Below are 20,600 nucleotides of genomic sequence, written 5' to 3'. Positions count from 1 at the left end.
GAAAAATGGTCAAAAAGCAGAAAATAGCAGCAAAAATGTGGAAAACAGTGGTGTTTAATGGCAAAATGCAGCTTAAATAGGCAAAAAGTGGGGAAAAAAATGTCAAAACTTGGAACAGTGGGAAACCTTCCCAAGGGTTGCCGGCGTACCGAAATTACAATAAGAGTGCATCAACAATGATTTCACTATCCACATCTAGGCCTGATTACTGCCAGACCTGTTAAATAGAAATAAATGGCCTGTCTGACAAAAAATAAAGGTTGAAAATCAAAGCCAACTCTATCAATGTGGGGATCCAAAATGATTCATGACAAGTGAAGTTTCTAAAAGATCTCAGAAAGCAACACATCATGGCGCCATCTAAAGTCCAACAACATGATAAACAAAGTAATTGATTTCTATCAGTCTGGAAAGGGTTACAAAGCCATTTCTAAGGCATTGGGACTTAGTGAGAGCCATTATCCACTCTGAGTAGAGGTCAACAATGATTTCACTATCCACATCTAGGCCTGATTACTGCCAGACCTGTTAAATCCAGAAATCCCTTAAATAGAGCCTGTCTGACAAATTCACAATCTCAGAAAGAGATCCATAGCAGAGTTCCAAGGTCAAAACTACTGCTGAACAAAAGCACACAAAGGCTTGTCTCACATTTGACAGAAAAAAAAAAAAAAACAACAACTTGAGGATCTCCAAGACTTCTGGAAAAATACTCTGTGGACTGAAGAGACAGAAGTTGAACTTCTTGAAACATCTGGTGTAAAACGTAGACCAGCGGTCAAACATGGTGGTGGTAGTGTGATGACTGGGGCTTCTTTGCTGCTACAGGACGTACATGCTAGAAGATCCTCCAGTGTGGCTGAATTAAAACAATTCTGCCAAGAAGAGTGGACCAAAATTCCTCCACAGTGATGTGAAAGACCTATTGATAGTTGTCATAAATAATTGGTCACACTTGTTGCCACCAAGGATGGAACAACCAGTTATTAGGTTTAGGGGGGAATGACTTTTTCACATAGGACCAGGTAGGTTAGATGGATCTTTTCCCTTTACTAAATGTAATAATCATTTAAGAACGGCAGATACCTTGCACCCCTGACTGATCCTGATAACTTTAGTGTGCATCTGCTTTGTTAGTTTTTGTATTTGTGTTCATAATTCCTCCTTCATACAGGTTTTCCCCACAGTCAAGGATAATTACCCATGAAGCACTGTGGTTTACATGTAGCACACCAAAAATACGCCACTTGCCCCCTCCATTGCTTTTATACGCTTTGATAATTAGAGCATTATTAATAAATGTAACTTATCTGTGCAGCAGTAAGTGACCTTGAGAGCCCTCCTTTGTGCAGCGCCGCGGAAAAAAGGAAGTGAAAAAAGGAAGTATCGAGTGCTGTAAGGCACAAGTTGCTGCCTTTGAAAGGCTGGATATTCCTCTCAATTAATGGGGAGACATTAAGGGAGACTTCAATGAACTGGCCTTACTTAAACAGATATATAGAGCAATTGCTATGCCCTCTGGTGCACAAAGTCAGTTTTAACATCAATTAGTGAACGATTTATATGCAGAAAGAGTCGAGGCAGAGCCGGAGCTGATTGAAGTGGCTCCACTGTATCTCTCAGTGAGGTCCCACTTACATAGTCGTTCACTGCAGGGTGGTCCAGGACATCTCGGGCAAAACGACTGCCAGTGACCTCCACGTCGGGCGTGTCCACATTTCCCTCCTCGGCATCTGCAGTGACAGACAGAGTGGTAAAAACAGGAGGTGTTTACTGTCTCGTTACAGTTTTTTCCATTGTTTGAAGCAAAGTGAGAAGGCTCACGGATTCAGTTTTGGCTCTTGCTCTTAGTTTTTTCACAGTGGCTTCATGTTAATTACTCGCATTCAGGAGAAATACGCCGGAATTCATTCCAAGCGTTTTAATTCTTCTGTCAAGCAATGGTGTTGTAGCTGTTGTGATACTAACACACAAATCAGTTTCCACAGATCCTAATTAGTAAAGTCGGCACTTCCTTGAGAAAAAAACACCTTTAAAAGTAATTTTGGTTTCTAGAGTTACTTGTCTTCTTCTCACTGGATAATTTTTCTCATCTTAGTCCTAAGGATCCCTGTTAAGGTCTTTAAAATCACCAATCATCTGCTCCTTTTACATACAACAAGCATGAAGCTATGTTTTAAGCTTAATAACCATAGAGCACCATTCAAAATGACCCTTCAGAGAATCCAGAGAATGCTCCACTTTATTCTCTTTCAGACATTTCTGCTTTATGTATTTCCTGCATACTGACTTCTGAAATCAAATTTCCTCCTTGAAGACTTTCAGGCAATAATCTGCTTTTGAATTCAACTTAAGCCTCGAGTTTTATCATCCTCCACTTGATAAACAGTGTGTTGGTATGTTGCCTTTAATCCACCTTGCTTTATATTCATTTTTCTTCTTCCTTCTGTAGAATAAAAATATAGAGAGAGTTTGTATGAGTTGTCTTTACAATTCAACACCAGCCTGTGGTGTTAAAAGAGTCTGTCCGGCACATAAATTGCTTTGTTCAGAATGGACGGAAGCTATGAAAGGTTTTCATTCAAGCTTTTGCCTGCAAATTAACCTAATAACCTTCAGATCAAATCTTTTTCGGTTGAAGGTATACAACTTATAAAACATGTTTTATGACATTTATTGCCAGGTTTAAAAGGCTAAAACTGAAGGAGTTATAGATTTTTTTGAAAATACTTTAAACTAGTGATGCACAATTGATCTAATAGCAATTGCAATCACAATGCCAGGCTGTGCAATTAGTTATTTTTGTCTTAAATACTACTTGAAAGGTTTAAAAAATGCAGAAAGGCTTTTAAGTTTACAAAAATACCACTATTGAACTTTTTAAAGTACCTTTATTTACAAAAAAGGAAAACTTGCACTGTCTTTAGGTATTTTGAAAGCAGTGCTGTAAAAACACACTATAAAACTGTCATTATTCTCCACATTTTCCTTAATAACCAAGCAAGTAGATTCATGATAAAACTGTTAGTATTATAACGAAATCTCCAGTCACAATATTGCCAGGTAATGTTGCAGCACTTCTACTACAGCACTACAATTTTTGCAGCATGTACCGTGACATGATCATACTGTGTAGTTACACAGAGAGATAGAAATCAATTCTTTTAAATTACTTAGCTAAACAATAACAATAACCTAGCCAACCAGGACCCTTGTGAAAATTTCATACAAAATGAAATTTGTCATAATTTTCTACAAAAACTAAAGTGATGCAATCATGAAAAAACTTTCCAGCGCTACCTATTTTGGCTGTTTGCACCTCCACCTTTTTTAGACTCTGCTTCAATCCTCTCTTGTGTGATCTTAATACAGGAGTTGAGATTTTTGAATCACTAAAATACCTCTACTGCTTATCATATTTATAGAAAAATGGTAATCGAAGCCACACTAACATTTCATTTGTGCAGTGGAGGAAAACTCAAAGTACAGTCAGGAACACTCTTGTTATGCATTTTACCATTTTATTGCAAAACAGATCTAAAGTTCTACTTGGCAGAGGCTCTGTTCAAAAGATGCTCCCTGGGTTAGTCTAGCAGCATGCTTTGACTTTACAGGGAGCACATAGCTAAATAGATGCATTTACGACAATGTGTACTGAATACAATAAAATGAGTTCAGAAGTAATGAAGCCATTGTAGCATAACTGGATGCAACAAGGTTTTTGCTATAAAGGAGGAGGCTGGGGTGGAGGAGGTTAAGCCATGCCAGCAGCAGCAGTGTGGTGCATCAGCATGAATGCAAGCAGGGATTAGTGAGAAGGACATCATACCTACATGGAAAGCCATGTTTAGAGAAAGAGCTGTGATTGGCTGTGGGAACTGGGAGGCGATATTTAAGATCACCTGTCAGCTGATCACGGCTGTTTGCATGACTACTGTGTCCTGCATGAACCAACCGAAGCTTCATATGTTTTGACTTTGGCTCTTTGGTTCAAAATACTTACATATTTACAAAAATGTACATGCGCTTTTTAGTGTTGTGATCTATTTGAGCCATTACCAAAGTGGTTCCTGTCTACAGAGACACAGAGGGACACGCCACAGACTCTCTGTGTCTCTTTCTCTCCTGTATGAGCTATTCAGGCTGTCTCTGACTACGCAATTAGAGATGCAGAGTTTGACAAAGCATGATGCAATGACAGAACAGCCTGCCATTGGTTGCCTAAGCCTGTTGCAAAGCATTAAAGAATACAAAACTGCAACTAGCATTAGCTGCTAGGGGCAGAAATGATCTAAAAATTATTTAAAAATGAATAAAAAGATGTTCAATTTTGAATTTATTGGTGTGGATTTAATCTTTAAATACCCTGAAAAGTCACCCAAGTTCAAGAGTTTGCAAGAAAGTCTCCATAAAGTCTGCAAAGGCATGGATAGCATTGTTAGAATGGGCTTACAAAGAAAAGAAAGTAAGTGGCAATGATTTATGGTTAAAAAGTTATTTAGCTTTTTATTACCTGTGGCACTTCTTGTTGTATATTTAGACATTCGTCTCAGAGGATAAATATAAGTGTCTGTAACAGACAAAGAGCAGAGGAGAGAAACAGCAACGTCTCCTGGTCCCCAAGAGTTTTTCTTCACATCCTGACTCACAGGCTGAAAAATCTGAAATAACCGCAACTTCTTTTTGTTTTTTAATGATAATTCAGAGGATATGACTGTAGGTAAGACCCTACACATTATTTTCAGGAAAATGTTAGCCTTTTGCTTCTATAATCAGTAGGAGGTGTCGAATTTTGGTATGTTGTTCTGTGGAGGTTGAAAGTTATAGGGTCAATAATTCACCAGTTTGGGTTGTCCAGGAGCTCATTTTTGTTGCTGTGGTTTGATCTGAACTAGTATCATACCAAAACTCAAAATTCTCTGCTCTGTATTTAGATAAACCTTTGAATGGAAACCTTTTCCATCTTAATGGAGTATTGCAGAGTGTGGCTGTGATGATACTGGATCTTTATGTATCTTCCACCACAGACATAAGTCTCATAACTTTGAGCACACAGGGTAAGAAGCTCAAATCTCTGCAGACATTCATGAGGCTGAAGAGGTTTGCCCTACAGCGAGAGTGTTAACAGTCCACATTTAGAGACTGAGGTGCCCCTTGCTCTCACCACTGAGGAGGGAGGGGTGGATCCAGTGGATAGGCAGCTCCTGGCAAATCTCCCAGATCTTGGAGTCAAAGAGGAAGGCCGGGTTAACGATGGGCTCCTCGGCAGGAACCCACACTTGGGAGTCGTCCACCTTAGTGTCCATCGCCTCAGTCTCATCCACCTAGAAGGGAAAACACACAAACACATCCATTTATCATCGCATGCAAAAACTCCTAGGCACTACACAGAGTACTGTTCTGTATTTACACGATCCTCACTGGAGCCATGCTGCAGCTCCATACTCATCATTTTATCTCTCAGTCCTCAGAGAGGGCGGCAACTTCCTGACTCCTGACTCCCCCTGCCCTGACTCCCCTCCTATTCCCCTCCCTCTCCTCCTCGAGCCTGCGGCATGCTCTTTCTATTATACATCATTGAAATTCACAGACAGTGATGATTTGACTTTTAAATGACTTTAGAAGTGGTCTTCATTACTCTGAGTGTGGCTGCAATATCGTTTAATGTGACAGACACAATAAAGCCTTGCATTCTCCCCCCTCCTCCCTCTCCCCTCTCTCCCCCTCGACAACAATGCTTCACTTGGCACCCAGCATTATCAGAGGGCTTAATTTGTTGATACTGTAGTTCATGAGCTGTAAAGTAAACTATTATTGCTTAATGATAGGGACTACATGTCAGTGCTGTCTAATAGAGACATATGAAGGGGATTTGGTAATGCTCTCCCCTAACAGTGGAGATATTTATTTTCTTCATGTATATGTAAATACACACACAAACAAACCCTTCTTCCCATTCCCTTGTTAATTAGCAGCCCAGAACAGAAAAACAGTTCACTTGACAAATGTTTTTACAAGGTGATTTTCTCCCAGTCTAAGGCTTAATTGCACATTAGTTAAGCTTGACGTAGAATCCCGGGGCTATAGTGGGAGCGGGGATCATTTATAACGGGTCGTGCTCCCTCCCTTACGTTCACCCCTGTCACTCTCCCTTGAATGAGAGTTTCACTTCCCATGCTGCTTCTTGTTTGTCACTATGCCACACAGCTGTGACCTACAGAGAGGAACAAATAGCATTCTTTGTCACCTAAAAGGTTGAGCTTTCAGGCCTGGCTGGTGGTGACTCACTTTCCTCTACTTTTAAGAAGCGGCAAAGGTTTGACATGCACCATACATGCCATGGAGGAATGTCAGCTGACAGCATAGGGGAGGGTGGGGTAAGATGAGCCGGATTTTACTTAAGCTGTCCTCAAGGTCAGGCAAAAATGAGACAGAAATAGAATGAAAACTTGGACCCTGTATTTCAATAGCTCTGCTATCAAATTAAAGTATCAACATTAATATATAACAGAAAACATGGCCTCCCCAAAAAAAAGTGCTCCTGTGGCTCAACTTGCCCAAGGTAAGGGGTAGGTTGATCCTAGTCAGGTGGTAGGTTGAGCTACTACTGGGAAATCTTTATATTTAACTTTTATTGCAAATTGGATATACACTTTTACTTAAGGACGGCTCAGACTACATGAATTCAGCCAGATTTAAGCCTGACTGTGACGTCGCAGCTCGCGTCAAAACTCGGGCCCGATTTTGAGAGTTGAGAACTACAAATGGTCTTGTAGTGTGACATTATTAATGACGTGTCCAAGACTCCTAACGATTCCTCACGTCCACGATTCAACAAGATTAGCATGTCAGAATTTTTCGTATAGTTGTCTAGTTTGACACCCTGACCTGACGTCAATGACGTGAATCCTGACGTCTAACAACAGGAGAACATTTGCTCATTGTCTTTGCATCATCACTACAAGATTTACCACCTTTTATTCCCCAAACTAATGTGTACATTTTATTTTATTTTGTTTTTTAATTATGTTATCACATGCATACTTTAAGGTCTATCTGAAGGAGAGGCAATCCATAGTGTCCTCCTTTGATACGTGCATAACTGTTATCCATAATCCAATCCACAATTGTTTCCTATTTTCCTCTTTTTTTGAGCAAAAGACCACTACAATCACATAGAGCGCTTCTGTTGTAGAGTGATTGACACTCTTTGTCCCACCCTGCAACAACCTGTGAACTCACACTCAGCCGCAGAGATGGTGGTGACGTCAGCATACGCTGAGCAGTCCGGACCGCTCTTGTAGTGCTGCCAGACCGTCAGCCAAGACAGACAAGATTTTGGTTGCATAGTCTGGCATGGTGCTGTCATGAACGACCAAAGAAATCGTGTAGTCTGAGCCGGCCTTTAGTGGACTGCACAGCGGCACAGGGGTTAGCGCTGTTGCCTCACAGCAGGAAGGTCCCTGGTCCACTACATGGTCAGGGCCTTTCTGTGTGGAGTTTGCATACTCTCCCTAAGCATGCGTGGGTTCTCTCTGGGTGCTCCAGCTTCCTCCCACCACCAAAGACATGATCATTAGGTTTATTGGTGACTCTGAAACTGGCTGTAGGTGTGTGTGTAGTGTGAGCATGCCTAGTTGTCTGTCTCTATATATCAGCCCTGTGATTGACTGGCGACCAGGCCAGGGTGTACCCTGCCTCCTGCCCAATGACAGCTGGGATAGGCTTTAGCACCCCCGTGACCTCGAACGGGATGAGCGGTATAGAAAATGGATGGATGGATGAACTTTTACATGATGTAGAAGGCTCTGCTTAAAAGATGCTCCCTGGGCTAGTCATGCAGAAATTTTGGCTAGATTTTGGCACATGGCTAGAAACCCCCATATCAATGCATTTATGACAATGCATATTGAAAACAATGAAATTATTTAGGAAGGAATTAATCCACAGTAGTGTGAATCCAAATATAAGGGTGCAAAAAGCTTTATGCCATAAAGGAGGTGGCTGGGGTGGAGGAGGTGAGGCTTTATCAGCAAGAGCAGCAGCATGGTGCATCAGCATTAATACATGCATGGATTAGTGAGAAGGGCATCATATCTAAATGGGCCGCAGTGTTGAGAGAAAGAGCTGTGATGGCTGTGGAGCTGAAAGACAAGAATTTGGATCAGCTCCACAGCCAATAACCCTGTCCTGCATGAACTAATGCTAAGCTTTCTTAGCAAATAGTTTCAAAGTTAGTTTCAAGGCCACTTAACAGTCAAAATAATCATTTAGTAATCCAGTCGTTAAGACTGTAGAGCCGAGGTCACAGAGCCAGACCTGGTTGCTATCCAATCCAGACCATTGCACACCTCTGTTATCATTCTAATGACTGCTCCTCTCTCAACCTGTGCAGCTTTTTTGTATTAACGGTAATGTATTTTGACCGGCATAGTTTCTCTCATCTTAACCGTAGCTACAAAGTGATGCTGCTCGGCCAGTCAGATGCTTCACTCAGATGAGGCACTGTGACTGAAGACGTTTGTGTCTGAGAACCCTGAGATGTACAGAGAAGCCAGGAAGCCTCAGAAACACAGTGGGGAAAGTAAGTTCAGGAATAGTAGAGGCTGTGCTTTGAAATAAGAAAAGATGACAGTGAAAAAAGAGACTTGTTAAGTGAGTTATAAGTTCATTCTTCCCGTGGGCGGATTTAACCAACATGCCTTGCAAACTTCAATACACTCGTGATCATTATGGGATAGTGTCATACATTACTGCAAGTCAAAGCTCAACCACAGCGACGTCTGATCTGAGTAAGCAGAAAATACAGTGTCTATATAAACTATTAACCGCCTTGGATGTTTAACCCTTTCATTGATTTTATAAATAAATCATGGTCAATAGAATTTGGCTTTATTGACAAAAACAAAATAAAAAAAACTCTTTAATGTCAAAGTGAAAAAGATTTCTACAACGTAATGTCAGGAAGGAGAAACAAGCTTCAGCATCTGAGATGGTAGAGACTCTGCATACAACAACTGTTGGCCAGGTTCTTCCCCAGTCAAAGCTTAATGGGAGAGTGGCCAAGAGAAAGCCACTGTTGAAGAAAACTCAAGATGAAATCTTGACTAGAGTTTTCCAAAAGGCATGAAGGAGACTCCATGGCCAAGTGGAAGTTCTTGGACTTAGGAGACCAAAATGGTGCTTTTTGGTCGTCAGACAACACGCTATCCTATTTTATCCTGCACATCACTACAAACACACACCATGGGGGTGGCAGCATCATGCTGTGGGGATGCTTCTTAGCAGGCGGCCCTGCAGGGCTTGTAAACATAGAGAGTAAAATGCATAGCTTGGAAGAAGATTTACTTTCCTGCATTACAATGAACCAAAGCAAACAGTGAAAGCTACTCAGAAATGGTTTAAAGACAACGAGGTAGATGTTCAGGAGTGGCCGAGTCAAAGCCTAGACCTCAATCCAATAGAGAATTTGTGGCTGGACTTGAAAAGGGCTGTTCATGCCTGATCCCTGTGCAATCTGACAGAGCTGGAGCAGTTTAGCAAAGAAGAATGGAGTAAAATATCAGTGTCCACAGTGTCCACCTATCCACACAGACTCAGAGTAGTGATTGCAGCCTGAGGTGACTCTACTTAATACTGACTTGAAGGAGGTGAATATTTATGCACGTATTTTACATGACATATTTTTATATGATTGACATTACTTTGTAGGAATCTGTTTTCACTTTGGCAACAACCTCAGTGCCTTATATAACCGGTGAAACAATCATTCTCTTGCCATTAATGATCTCTTAAAGTTGTTTTGGCTTTAAGTGGACATATGAATCCCTCCATGACTCCAGGATTTTCTGACAAAGGGTAGATTTCAACTCAGATTTAAACTTAACAGAATTACCAAGAGGGCAAGAGAGGAAAGCACATTTTACAGCTGTTGAATTTTTTATGTTTTGAGATTTTTATTTAAAAATTGGTCTTTGAAAATTCATATCTTAAAAAACCAAGAGAAGGGCGAAAGCAGCACTTCACCTTTAATTTTATTTTTTTCTAAATTAAGTCTTTTTATGTGAACTAGGCCATTTTCAAGAGCTGTCTAGAAGCCTGTTTTATATTAAAATGGTCGTAAAAGCTTATTTACTTGTAAAAAAACCTATTTTGACATTTTATAATTATTGTTAGATTATTGTAATGCTATTTTTATTCACAGTTTAGGAAAAGTTTTTTTTTTTTTTGTTTTTAATGAACTTGGCTGAATCCTATCACAGGCTGGATGCTCTGATGTTTTAAGCTGCATTAAAACTTGCACTGGCTGCAGAATTCATACAGTCAGTTTTCCATCTGTCCTGCTGCAGGAAGAGAAATTTGTCTTTGGTTTGCTGGGGCAAAAACTCAAGATTGCACCTTCTGCAATATGGAAATTGCAGTAAGAAATATTGCAATTTAAACTAAGTTTCAGTAAATTGCTCAGCCTTAGTGTTAAGAGTGTGATGCAGACATAAAATCAACAACTAATCACGCTTCATAAATGTAATCTCAGTACCAATTAAAATAATCGTGAATAGGATCTCTGCCGTGATCCAGCAGTGCCCCTGTTAATCATAAAGGGTGTTCTGGTATTAAATTAGTACTCTCATCCTTCCCATAGACGCAGAAATTAAAATCAACCTTAAGGAACACAAACAGCTCTCTCTAATTGGACCTCTGAACCACTGAAGCCAAGTGAGTCCTCTCTGGGAAGTAAATGGAGGTCACGACGGGGGGCTCACAACATGACTTAGACTGCACTGCTGAGAAACGACTCCAATAACTTGTAGGAGAGGGCCCGGGGGCGGGGGGCTGATAGTAAAGGTCAGAATTTTAGCATGGGGCAGGGATTTCTAAATGCCAGTTGACAAACAAAAAGACAACATGATTACAATCCTCCTGCTCCTCCTGAAAGGCTTCTCTGCTTTACTATTGACAAATGATGTATTATTAAGACACAAGCAACTTTTTATCAAGTGTTGGACCTTGGGAATGATGGTAATTTCTTTTGGGCAGCCCTCTCCTGGTTTATATATGCTTTCCGCCTACAGTGCACAACTTAATTATACACCAGTTGTGCTGTAGTTAATGAATTTAGCCTCTCCTGCTACTGTGTCCCGAGGGGGGAAACACTGTCTACATGACACATTGTTTAAAGTGGTGCAGCGTTTGCCAGAGATCAACAAAGATTTTCTCATGATGCACATAACACAGTTAAGAGGGGGTTATTATGCTGTGTACAAGTTTAGGTTTGCAAATATTCAAGCAACCTACACACACTATAACATAAGATTTTAAATTATGAAATTCAACAGCAAAAATAAACAGATTCATGAGCAAACTAACTTGGGGAAGTACAAGAAAATGGCATCAGGCAAATGGGTGTTTGAAGAAAAGCAAACCTGCTTTCAAAATGAGAGTAAAACGCCATGCAGGGACACTCATATGCTGCTTCTATGTCTGTTTTTAATTCAGCCAGCTGACACAAAGGCCTGATTTTAGAGCCTGTCTTGTTTTCTCTTTAATTATTGAGTTTAAAGCTAACCTGACATGCTGGTTAGCTTGTTTCATTCTGTTTCCAGTGCATTGGCTATATTCCAGGGGTCATCAAGTACACTTTCACAAGGGCCAGATTTAGTCCCGACAGAAGCTCTGGGGGCCGGACTTTTAAATACACAAAAATTAAACAAATATTTTGGTCTGATTGAAATACACTGCCTGGCCAAAAAAAAAGTCGCCACCTGGATTTAACTAGGAAATGGGAACGAGCCTCCTATTGGATAATTACTGCATGGGCGATTATCTTTGAACTGGCAACAAGTTATTTAACCCCAGCTGATGCAATGAGGAACTTCTCATTTCTTAAACAACCAAGTCAAAAGACACATCCTGTGGTCGTGGAAAAGATGTTAGTCTGTTTAAGAAGGGTCAAATCATTGGCATGCAAAAAAGGCTTCAGTTTGCTAGGGAGCATAAAGATTGGACTCTGGAGGAATGGAAGAAGGTCATGTGGTCTGATGAATCCAGATTTATCCTGTTCCAGAGTGATGGGCGCATTGGGGTAAGAAGAGAGGCAGGTGAAGTGATGCACCCATCATGCCTAGTGCCTACTGTACAAGCCTGTGGGGGCAGTGCTATGATCTGGGGTTGCTGCAGTTGGTCAGGTCTAGGTTCAGCAACATTATGTGCCCAAAGAGCGAGGTCAGCTGACTACCTGAATATACTGAATGACCAGGTTATTCCATCAATGGATTTTTTCCTCCCTAATGGCACGGGCATATTCTAAGATGACAATGCCAGGATTCATCGGGCTCAAATTGTGAAAGAGTGGTTCAGGGAGCATGAGACATCATTTTCACACATGGATTGGCCACCACATAGTCCAGACCTTAACCCCATTGAGAATCTTTGGGATGCGCTGGAGAAGGCCTTGTGCAGTGGTCAGACTCTCCCATCATCAATACAAGATCTTGGTGAAAAATTAATGTAACACTGGATGGTAGTAAATCTTGTGACATTGCAGAAGCTCATTGAAACAATGCCACAGCGAATGCATGCTGTAATCAAAGCTAAAGGCGGTCCAACAAAATATTAGAGTGTGTGACCTTTTTTTGGTGGTGCCTTTTTTTTGGTCAGGCAGTGTATTAATTTAGTAGTATTTGTATTTTCTTTCAAAACGCAGGACATTTTAAGCATTACCAGTGAGAGCTATCCCTATTATCCCTAATGCAGCAGGCCACAAGGAGACAACAGAATTGGCTTGCCACCTGAAAACCCCAGAGAACTGGCCCTCCACAATTGTGATTTAGTACCAGCATTAACTCATTTTGACACTTTTAACCCCTTTTTGCCTCTTTAACCCAATTTTTTCAAGATATTAACCCATTTTGGACCACTTTTCCTGCATGTTTTATCCCCTTTGTTCCACTCTTTAAAGCATTTTTCACACTTTTCTTTAATTTTTGCCACTTTTTATCCTTTTTTTTATGACTTTTTTTCACCAATTTTTGCAGCTTTAAAACCAATTTTTTCCACTTTGAACCAATTTTTGATACTTTTTGCCTCTTAAACCCAATTTTTGCCATTCTTTAACCCATTTAAACCACTTTCCTGCATGTTTTATCCCCTTTGCCCACTCTTTATCCTTTTCTTGCTTCTTTCTAACCCCTTTTCATTACTTTTTTAGCACTATTTTTTGTCATTTGTAACAGGTTTTTGATACTTTTCCCCCTTTTTTTCCTTTTTTACCAATTCTTGCCACATTTTAACCTCTTTTCACCACTTTTTCTGCCAATTTTGTCCCTTTTTGCCACTCCACACCTCATTTTGCCACTCATTGCCCATTCTTGCTACTCTCTAACCCCTTTTCACCACTTTATCTGCTCATTTTTTGCAGAGCTTCTGCCTAGCTTAACCCTTTTTTAAATATCTACTTATTATGATGGTAAATTAGTGTTAAGTCATTCTAAAACTATTTCAATGTTAATTGTTTGTGGGGTGGATTTAACAGCTGCAGACATTTAAAGCCAAAGGATACTCTTAAAACCACAACATCTTCTTTTCCTCCTTTTCTGAATTCAGTAATCTTTCGGGGGCCGAACAGGAAGCTTTGGGGGGCCTGATATGGGCCATGGGCCACCAGTTGATGACCAGTGCTATATTCCAAATCCCTCTGAGAAACTTACCATTCAAAGTGTTTAAGAAGGGCAGAACCTTTTGAAAAATTCTCCAAGGGTGATTAGATAAATGTTCTGTCACATTCATTACGGGCCAATCAGAGTGACAAGACTACACGGGGTAGTAGACATGCACAGCTATAGTAGATAACGTGGGCTTGGCAGGCTAGTGCTGTTGATGGAGTAGGTGGTGGTAGAACAAATTCATGCCTTGACAAGAGCAAAAACATCCGCTTCACCAAGAGGGCTTTCAGAGTGTCCCCCCCCCCCCCCCTTCAATGAAGAAGCGCTGTCCAGATGTGCTACAAAGTTTGGCTAAAGCTACATCCAAGCTTATCACATCATCAGTTGCGGTCATTGCTTCCTGTTTGCAATACAACTAAACCCTAACTGCAACTATTGCAACTTTTCTTCAGTGCTTTCAGTGGCGTTCTTTGCTCTTCTTCTTATAAAAATGGAGGCGGCTGTTATGACTGTCAGTCATAATATTTTGTGTATGGTGTGTATTATTGTTATTTTAGAGGAGCTGTGTTTTTCCCCTTCTGTGTGTGTGTGTCCTCTATTCTCTGCAGCACTGCAGGTGTGGTGCTTTCTAATTGGACGGGGGCTGAATAGAGGGGAGCTGTTGCATTCTACAGGCTGACACCTGATCTTTAAAAAAAAGATTGGAAGTGGAGATGCAGACCCTCCTACTAACTTCTCCACAGAGCAGCCCATGTGTTTCATGGAAGATTGTGAATTGTCCATCCATCCATTTTCTATTCTTCTTATCCCGTTCGGGGTTGCGGGGGGGCTGGAGCCTATCTCAGCTGTCATTGGGCGAGAGGCGGGTACACCCTGGACTGCTCGCCAGTCAATCGCAGGGCTGACATATAGAGACAGACAACAGTCACGCTCACATTCACCCCATGGTCAATTTAAACTCACCAATTAACATAACAAGCATGTTTTTAGTGGTGGGAGGAGTACCTGGAGAGAACCCTCGCATGCACGGGGAGAACATGCAAACTCTGCACAGAAAGGCCCTGACCGGGAAGCAAACCCAGGACCTTCTTGCTGTGAGGCAACGAATGTGAATTGTGATTTTGTAAATAACTTCATAAAACTTTAAACTAAAAGTCAAAGTGCTCTCCTTTGGGTCACCTTGAGAGTGAGGAGGAAGAGGTAAACTTTTAAGTCACGTTTGGTATCCCCTAGGCTGGGGGCAACACTACATTCAAACAAATTGCTACACCAGCTGCAGCCATTGCTTACTGGCTTTCAATACAACCAAACCCCGTCTGTAGTAACCTCGTTCTCCTCAAATGATGCTGATTGGTCAGATCTGTCATGTGATCAGGCACAATCGTCAGATTGGAGCTATGCAAGATAGATCAGCCTGATGACAAACATAGGCTGAATCTCAATCTCCTCCCTAAACCCTGAGCCCTTATGGACTTAACTGACTGCACCTGGAAAATGATTGAGTGCATGAGGCTGCAAAGGCTTGAAGTGGTAGAAATAGGAATGGGACAGCCCTTTGATTTTTGTTGACAGTTGGCAACTTGCAAAGATAAAAACAAGCCAGTAGACCTGTTTCCTCAGTGGATGAGGGCTGTTTTATAGACATTTTAAAGACATTTTTTTTTCTTTTTTTGCAGTGTCATAAATTATTGCACCTTCCATGTTTTTTGTTTACCATTTCAGTCTTTTCACTTCTCTTTTATAGGGTTTGCTAGCAAGAATCCCCAGGGAATCCCTATCATACTTCCCAATGCTATGGGTTTTTCCCTCAAGCTAAGTCTGCAGGTATGCCCACTCATGGAAAGGGTGCATGAAGGGCTCAAAAAGTCTCTCATGCACTCTACGATTTGACAGTTGGACAGCCTTAAGCCCTCACGGACTTAGCAGGAACGCGCCTCAAAGTCAGTATGTGTGTGAGTGTGGACATTGAGACTGGACCACGGAGTCTGGACCAACCATCGCCTTTGCGAGGTTAGTTTAAAGCTACAATCTGTAGAATTATGGCAATTAAAAAAGGACTACTTGTATGTTCAAGATAATAATAATATTTGCTGAGATCTTACACTACCTCAAATATTTCCAAAAATGTTTTAAACCACAGAAATTCTTAATTTTTATAATTGAAATGTGAAGTGTCTTCTAATGGGGGCTGACATCAATGCAAGTTCAGTCGCCCAGGCTCGCCCCTGTAACATCAAACCCTTCTCCCCTGTTATTCCATTAGGCATTTCCAGGTGGAGTAGAGACCAGACCTGCAGCGTCCTCCTAACCCTAACCCTAACCCTCCTAACCTTCTGTAGCTTACTGATTATCTTTGAGGACTCTCCTCATTAAAAACACTACTCCATAAGGAGTATTTCTGAGTAAACCCACGTTTCAGTTTCATTATTTATTCAAGATAAGAAGACAAAATAAATGTACTTGACCTGTGTCAGCTTTATTGTTAAATTTCTCATAATGAGAGAGAGAAGCTGTTAAAAGCCTTTCTGGTTCATGCTACAAGAGAAGTGGCATCACTAACCCAGAAGGTTACTACTTACTGCTTTTCTCCCTCATTATGTGAATTTTATTGATGACATCAAAGTTCCGGCTTTACTGTTTAGAGCAGTGTTTCCCAACCATTTTTCCTTGGAGCCCCCCCTACATGTATCTAAGAAAAGCAGAGCCCCCCAGGACCCAGGAGAGAAGAAAGAGTGACACACTGCCACCAAAAATCAACATAGATTTGAATTGTTTCACTGATAAAAACCCTAAAAAAAGTCCTATGCATGCTTTTCTTATCTAAAGACCTTTGTATAAACTACTTTATAACTGCTTTATCATGGTTTTAGTCAATATTTGCAAATCTAATTTTGTCAGCCTCAGAGCAGACAATGCCTAAGATCTTTGGCGAACCCCCTGGAGGGTCCTGGACCCCAGGTTGGGAACCAATGGGTTAGAGCAGTTATACTCAATGTGTGGCTCTTTTGTGATGATTTGTGACTCTTTTATGTCATAATTTTAAATATTTCTCCAGAAAACCTTAAAAAGGGAAACTTTGACCTCAGAAATTGTACTTTATTCAGTTTTTTCCCCACACTTATACAGCTGAATTTAATTGCCAAACTTTTTTTGTCTGTATATTTCCATTGCCCTTATTTGAAGCTTTTTGACCCTAGTTCCCATTTTTTGCCACTTAAAATCAATTTTTACTGCTTTAAGCCCACTTTTGCCAAATCTTTTTGCCACTTTTATCCCCTTTTTACCCATTTTTTTAACCAGCTTTTGCCTCTTTTATCCTTCTTTTTGCAGTTCCCCCTTTTTTGACACTCTAATCCATTTCAGCTGCCATTTGCCGTTAACTGCCACTTTTTAGTCACTTTTTACTCATTATTTCTGCCAGGTTTTTGCCAGTTTTTGACCATTTTTGCTACCTGCAACTCATTTTTTTTTCCACATTAAAGCACTTCATGATGCTGGATGGTCTCTGAGACAAATATGACAGGTGGTCTAATAAATTTGTTAAGCACTGTATTTTTCAACAACTTGGCTTTTTAGTTGAGCAGGGTAGAGTAACACTGCTTTAGAGAATACACCTTACTGGGAGCCTAAGTTCAAAATAAGAGGTAAACAGTGGATAGAGCTGGGCAGCATTGTTTTCATTGCCGAGCTGATGGTGAAGAAATATGTTCAATGAGACTTGAAGAATAGTAAAACCCAGACAGAGATCTAATTTACTTCCAAAATTAAGATGGACTATTTTGATTTTTTGATGCATTTCTTAGGTAATAATTTGATTTAGATTTTGTGGTATCAAACTGTGTCTTATTGTTTCCCGTTACATTGCACCACATTGTCGTATCATATCTGAAAGCTACAATTCATATCTGAAAGCTACAATGCAGCTATGAATTATCATTAAAGACACTAAGCTTGCTGTTAGAATCGTGTGAGTTGTTGATTTTTGTAACAGACACGTAAAAAAGTTGTGTAAATGATGCTAACAATTTTGAGTCCAGTTTTTGTGTAACCTTCTGGTCATCTTAGGATCAATAATAAACAATCTAAAGTTGTAGAAGAGAAACCAAGAGGAGCTCAGAGAGGTATTTTAATAACCAGCGCTAGCGCGGTAACAATTAGAAGCTAGCGAGTGTATCAATTGAACCGTTTAGCGATTGTGCCTGAGCGGTATCTCGAGTCAATTGAGGTTATAAATTCATGCAGACAAATACGAGAATAAAACTAACAAGTGTACTGAGTGCCTGCAGGACTCTTGTGCAGTCAAATCCTCTGCTGTGGTGTTTTTCTTCACTCCTGTTTTTTTCCGCTTGCAGTTGTTGTCTGAGTGGGAGGTTTTGGGATGCTGGGTGAGCTTTGGTCATCCATATTAAGTGGCTGTTTAATGGAGCAAGCAGCATCCTTTGACAATGTTAAAGGTTGTGAGGGAGGCAGATGGTGGTTTCTGTGTCAGACTGGGGGAACTGGAATGAAGCTAAGGGATTACTCCTCAGACGTTTTATAGAGGAGGAAAATAGAAAAGGGAGGAAAAAACCCTGGCAAACAAGCCGTGTTTTTCACCTGGTTTTCCCTTGCAGGGGCTGCACTTCCTTATCAGCCGCTTGCAGTTTTTCCACATTTTTTTGCCATTGTTTTTTACCTCAGCTCTAAAGCCTGCCGCGGCTGCTCTGAGCTGTCTTTCCTGAAAGCCTGTGGCTGGGTTAAGCTAGGAACCATTAGTGCTTGGCTTTAACCCCTGCAAGCTTCATGTGTCTCACCACCTGAGGAGGGAACTTGTGCTGATCTTTTTCAGGGTCACCTGTGGGTGGATTTTCCAACAGGATGGATCACAGGTCATTGTTAAATGTGAGGGCAGAGCATGGTGAAGTCAGGCCAAGGTCATTGTTTATTACCTAAATGTGGCCCTTTGGTATTTACTGTGCTACTCCTGTGCAAGTCTGTGTTTTTGTGGTGAAGACATCATCAAACAGCACGACAAAGGGGATGTGAGTGTGTGTACTTTAAGTGACAAAAGAAGCAATAGAATCACATACCTACCCTTTTTTGGAGATTAAAGTGGTGGGAGAAAATGTGTGTCATTTGCAGAGTATTTTAAACACACTTATTTAATCATCAGTTTGACATTTAGCAAATAAGATGATTACATTCACTAACTTGAGTTGTAGTTTAGAAAATCAATGCTGTTTCCATCAACAGATGTTGTCCCTTTGCCCCGAGTGTATTTGTCTTTTTAAGGCTGGGACAAATAATACAGAATAACCATAGAAACAATAGAGCACGTTAGAAATGTTCACATTAACATCATTTATACCTGCTGTCTAATTCTATCTTTGTAGTTTCTTTAGTTTTACAGAACTATTCTTAACAGCCCTGCAGTGTGAGTGCTTAGTTTATTTATCGGGTTGTCATTGCTCGACACCCTCCTTATCTGGCCACTCTCCTGTCTATAAATTCACTATATTGCCAAAAATATTTGCTCACCTGTCTTGACTCGCTTATGAACTTAAGTGACATTTCATTCTTAATCCATAGGGTTTAATATGACGTCGGTCCACCCTTTGCAGCTATAACAGCTTCAACTCTTCTGGGAAGGCTCTCCAAAAGGTTTAGGAGTGTGTTTATGGGAATTTTTGACCATTCTTCCAGAAGTGCATTTGTGAGGTCACACACTGATATTGGACGAGAAGGCCTGGCTCTCAGTCTCCGCTCTAATTCATCCCAAAGGTGTTCTGTCAGGTTGAGGTCAGGACTCTGTGCAGGCCAGTCAAGTTGATCCACACCAAACTCTCTCATCCATGTCTTTATGGATCTTGCTTTGTGCACTGGTGCACAGTCATGTTGGATCAGGAAGGGGCCATCCCCAAACTGTTTCCACAAAGTTGGGAGCATGGAATTGTCCCAAATCTCTTGGTATGCTGAAACATTCAGAGTTCCTTTCACTGGAACTAAGGGGCCAGGCCCAGCTCCTGAAGACAAGCCCACACCATAATCCCCCCTCCACCAAACTTTACACTTGGCACAATGCAGTCAGACAAGTACCGTTCTCCTGGCAACCACCAAACCCAGACTCATCCATCAGATTGCCAGATGCCACAATTCGTTACTTCAGAGAAGGTGTCTCCACTGCTCTAGAGTCCAGTGGCGGCGTGCTTTACACCACTGCATCCCACGCTTTGCATTGCACTTGTTTATGTATGGTTTGGATGCAGCTGCTCGGCCATGGAAACCCATTCCATGAATCTCTCTACGCACTGTTCTTGAGCTAATCTGAAGACCACATGAAGTTTGGAGGATCTGTAGCGATCGACTCTGCAGAAAGTTGGCGACCTCTGCTCACTATGTGCCTCAGCACCCGCTGACCTCGCTCTGTCATTTTACGTGACCTACCACTTCGTGGCTGAGTGGCTGTCTTTCCCAATCGCTTCCACTTTGTTATAATACCACTGACAGTTGACTGTGGAATATTTAGGAGCCAGGAAATTTCACCACTGGACTTGCTGCACAGGTGGCATCCTATCACAGTACCACGCTGGAGTTCACTGAGCTCCTGAGAGCGAGCCATTCTTTCACAAATGTTTGTAGAAACAGTCTGCATGCCTAGGTGCTTGATTTTATACACCTGTGGCCATGGAAGTGATTGGATCACCTGATTTTAATTATTTGGACGGGTGAGTGAATACTTTTGACAATATAGTGTATCTCTACCCATACAGCCAGATCTCAGAACTGGATCACTTTAAAAACACCACGGTTTAGGACTGAATGGGTGGGACTGCTTGCTGCACCCTTTATGTGGAATAATTTCCAGTAGGCTAGGTTGCCTTCTCTGGTATCATACAGTGTTTATAAAGAACTTGAGTCTGAACTGCTTAAAGAAAGTGATGCAATTGTTTGAAAATGTGA

General features: G+C 41.1%; 1 protein-coding gene across 1 annotated transcript in view; it reads right to left on the bottom strand.

Moving 5' to 3' along the window:
• Window positions 1-20,600, bottom strand: part of tnmd (tenomodulin) — a 114,722-nt gene that overhangs the window by 10,320 nt on the left and 83,802 nt on the right. Inside the window, exons 5-6 of the mRNA XM_041797095.1 lie at window positions 5,165-5,324; window positions 1,639-1,733 (exon numbers count right to left, since the gene is read on the bottom strand). Coding sequence (XP_041653029.1) covers window positions 1,639-1,733; window positions 5,165-5,324 — 255 coding nt within the window. The remainder of the gene's footprint in view (window positions 1-1,638; window positions 1,734-5,164; window positions 5,325-20,600) is intronic.

This window comes from Cheilinus undulatus, linkage group 10 (genome assembly GCF_018320785.1).
Source record: "Cheilinus undulatus linkage group 10, ASM1832078v1, whole genome shotgun sequence".
Classification (NCBI taxonomy): Eukaryota; Metazoa; Chordata; class Actinopteri; order Labriformes; family Labridae; genus Cheilinus; species Cheilinus undulatus.
The sequence above is the reverse complement of the archived record's forward strand: the minus strand, read 5'-3'. Positions and strand labels throughout refer to the sequence as shown.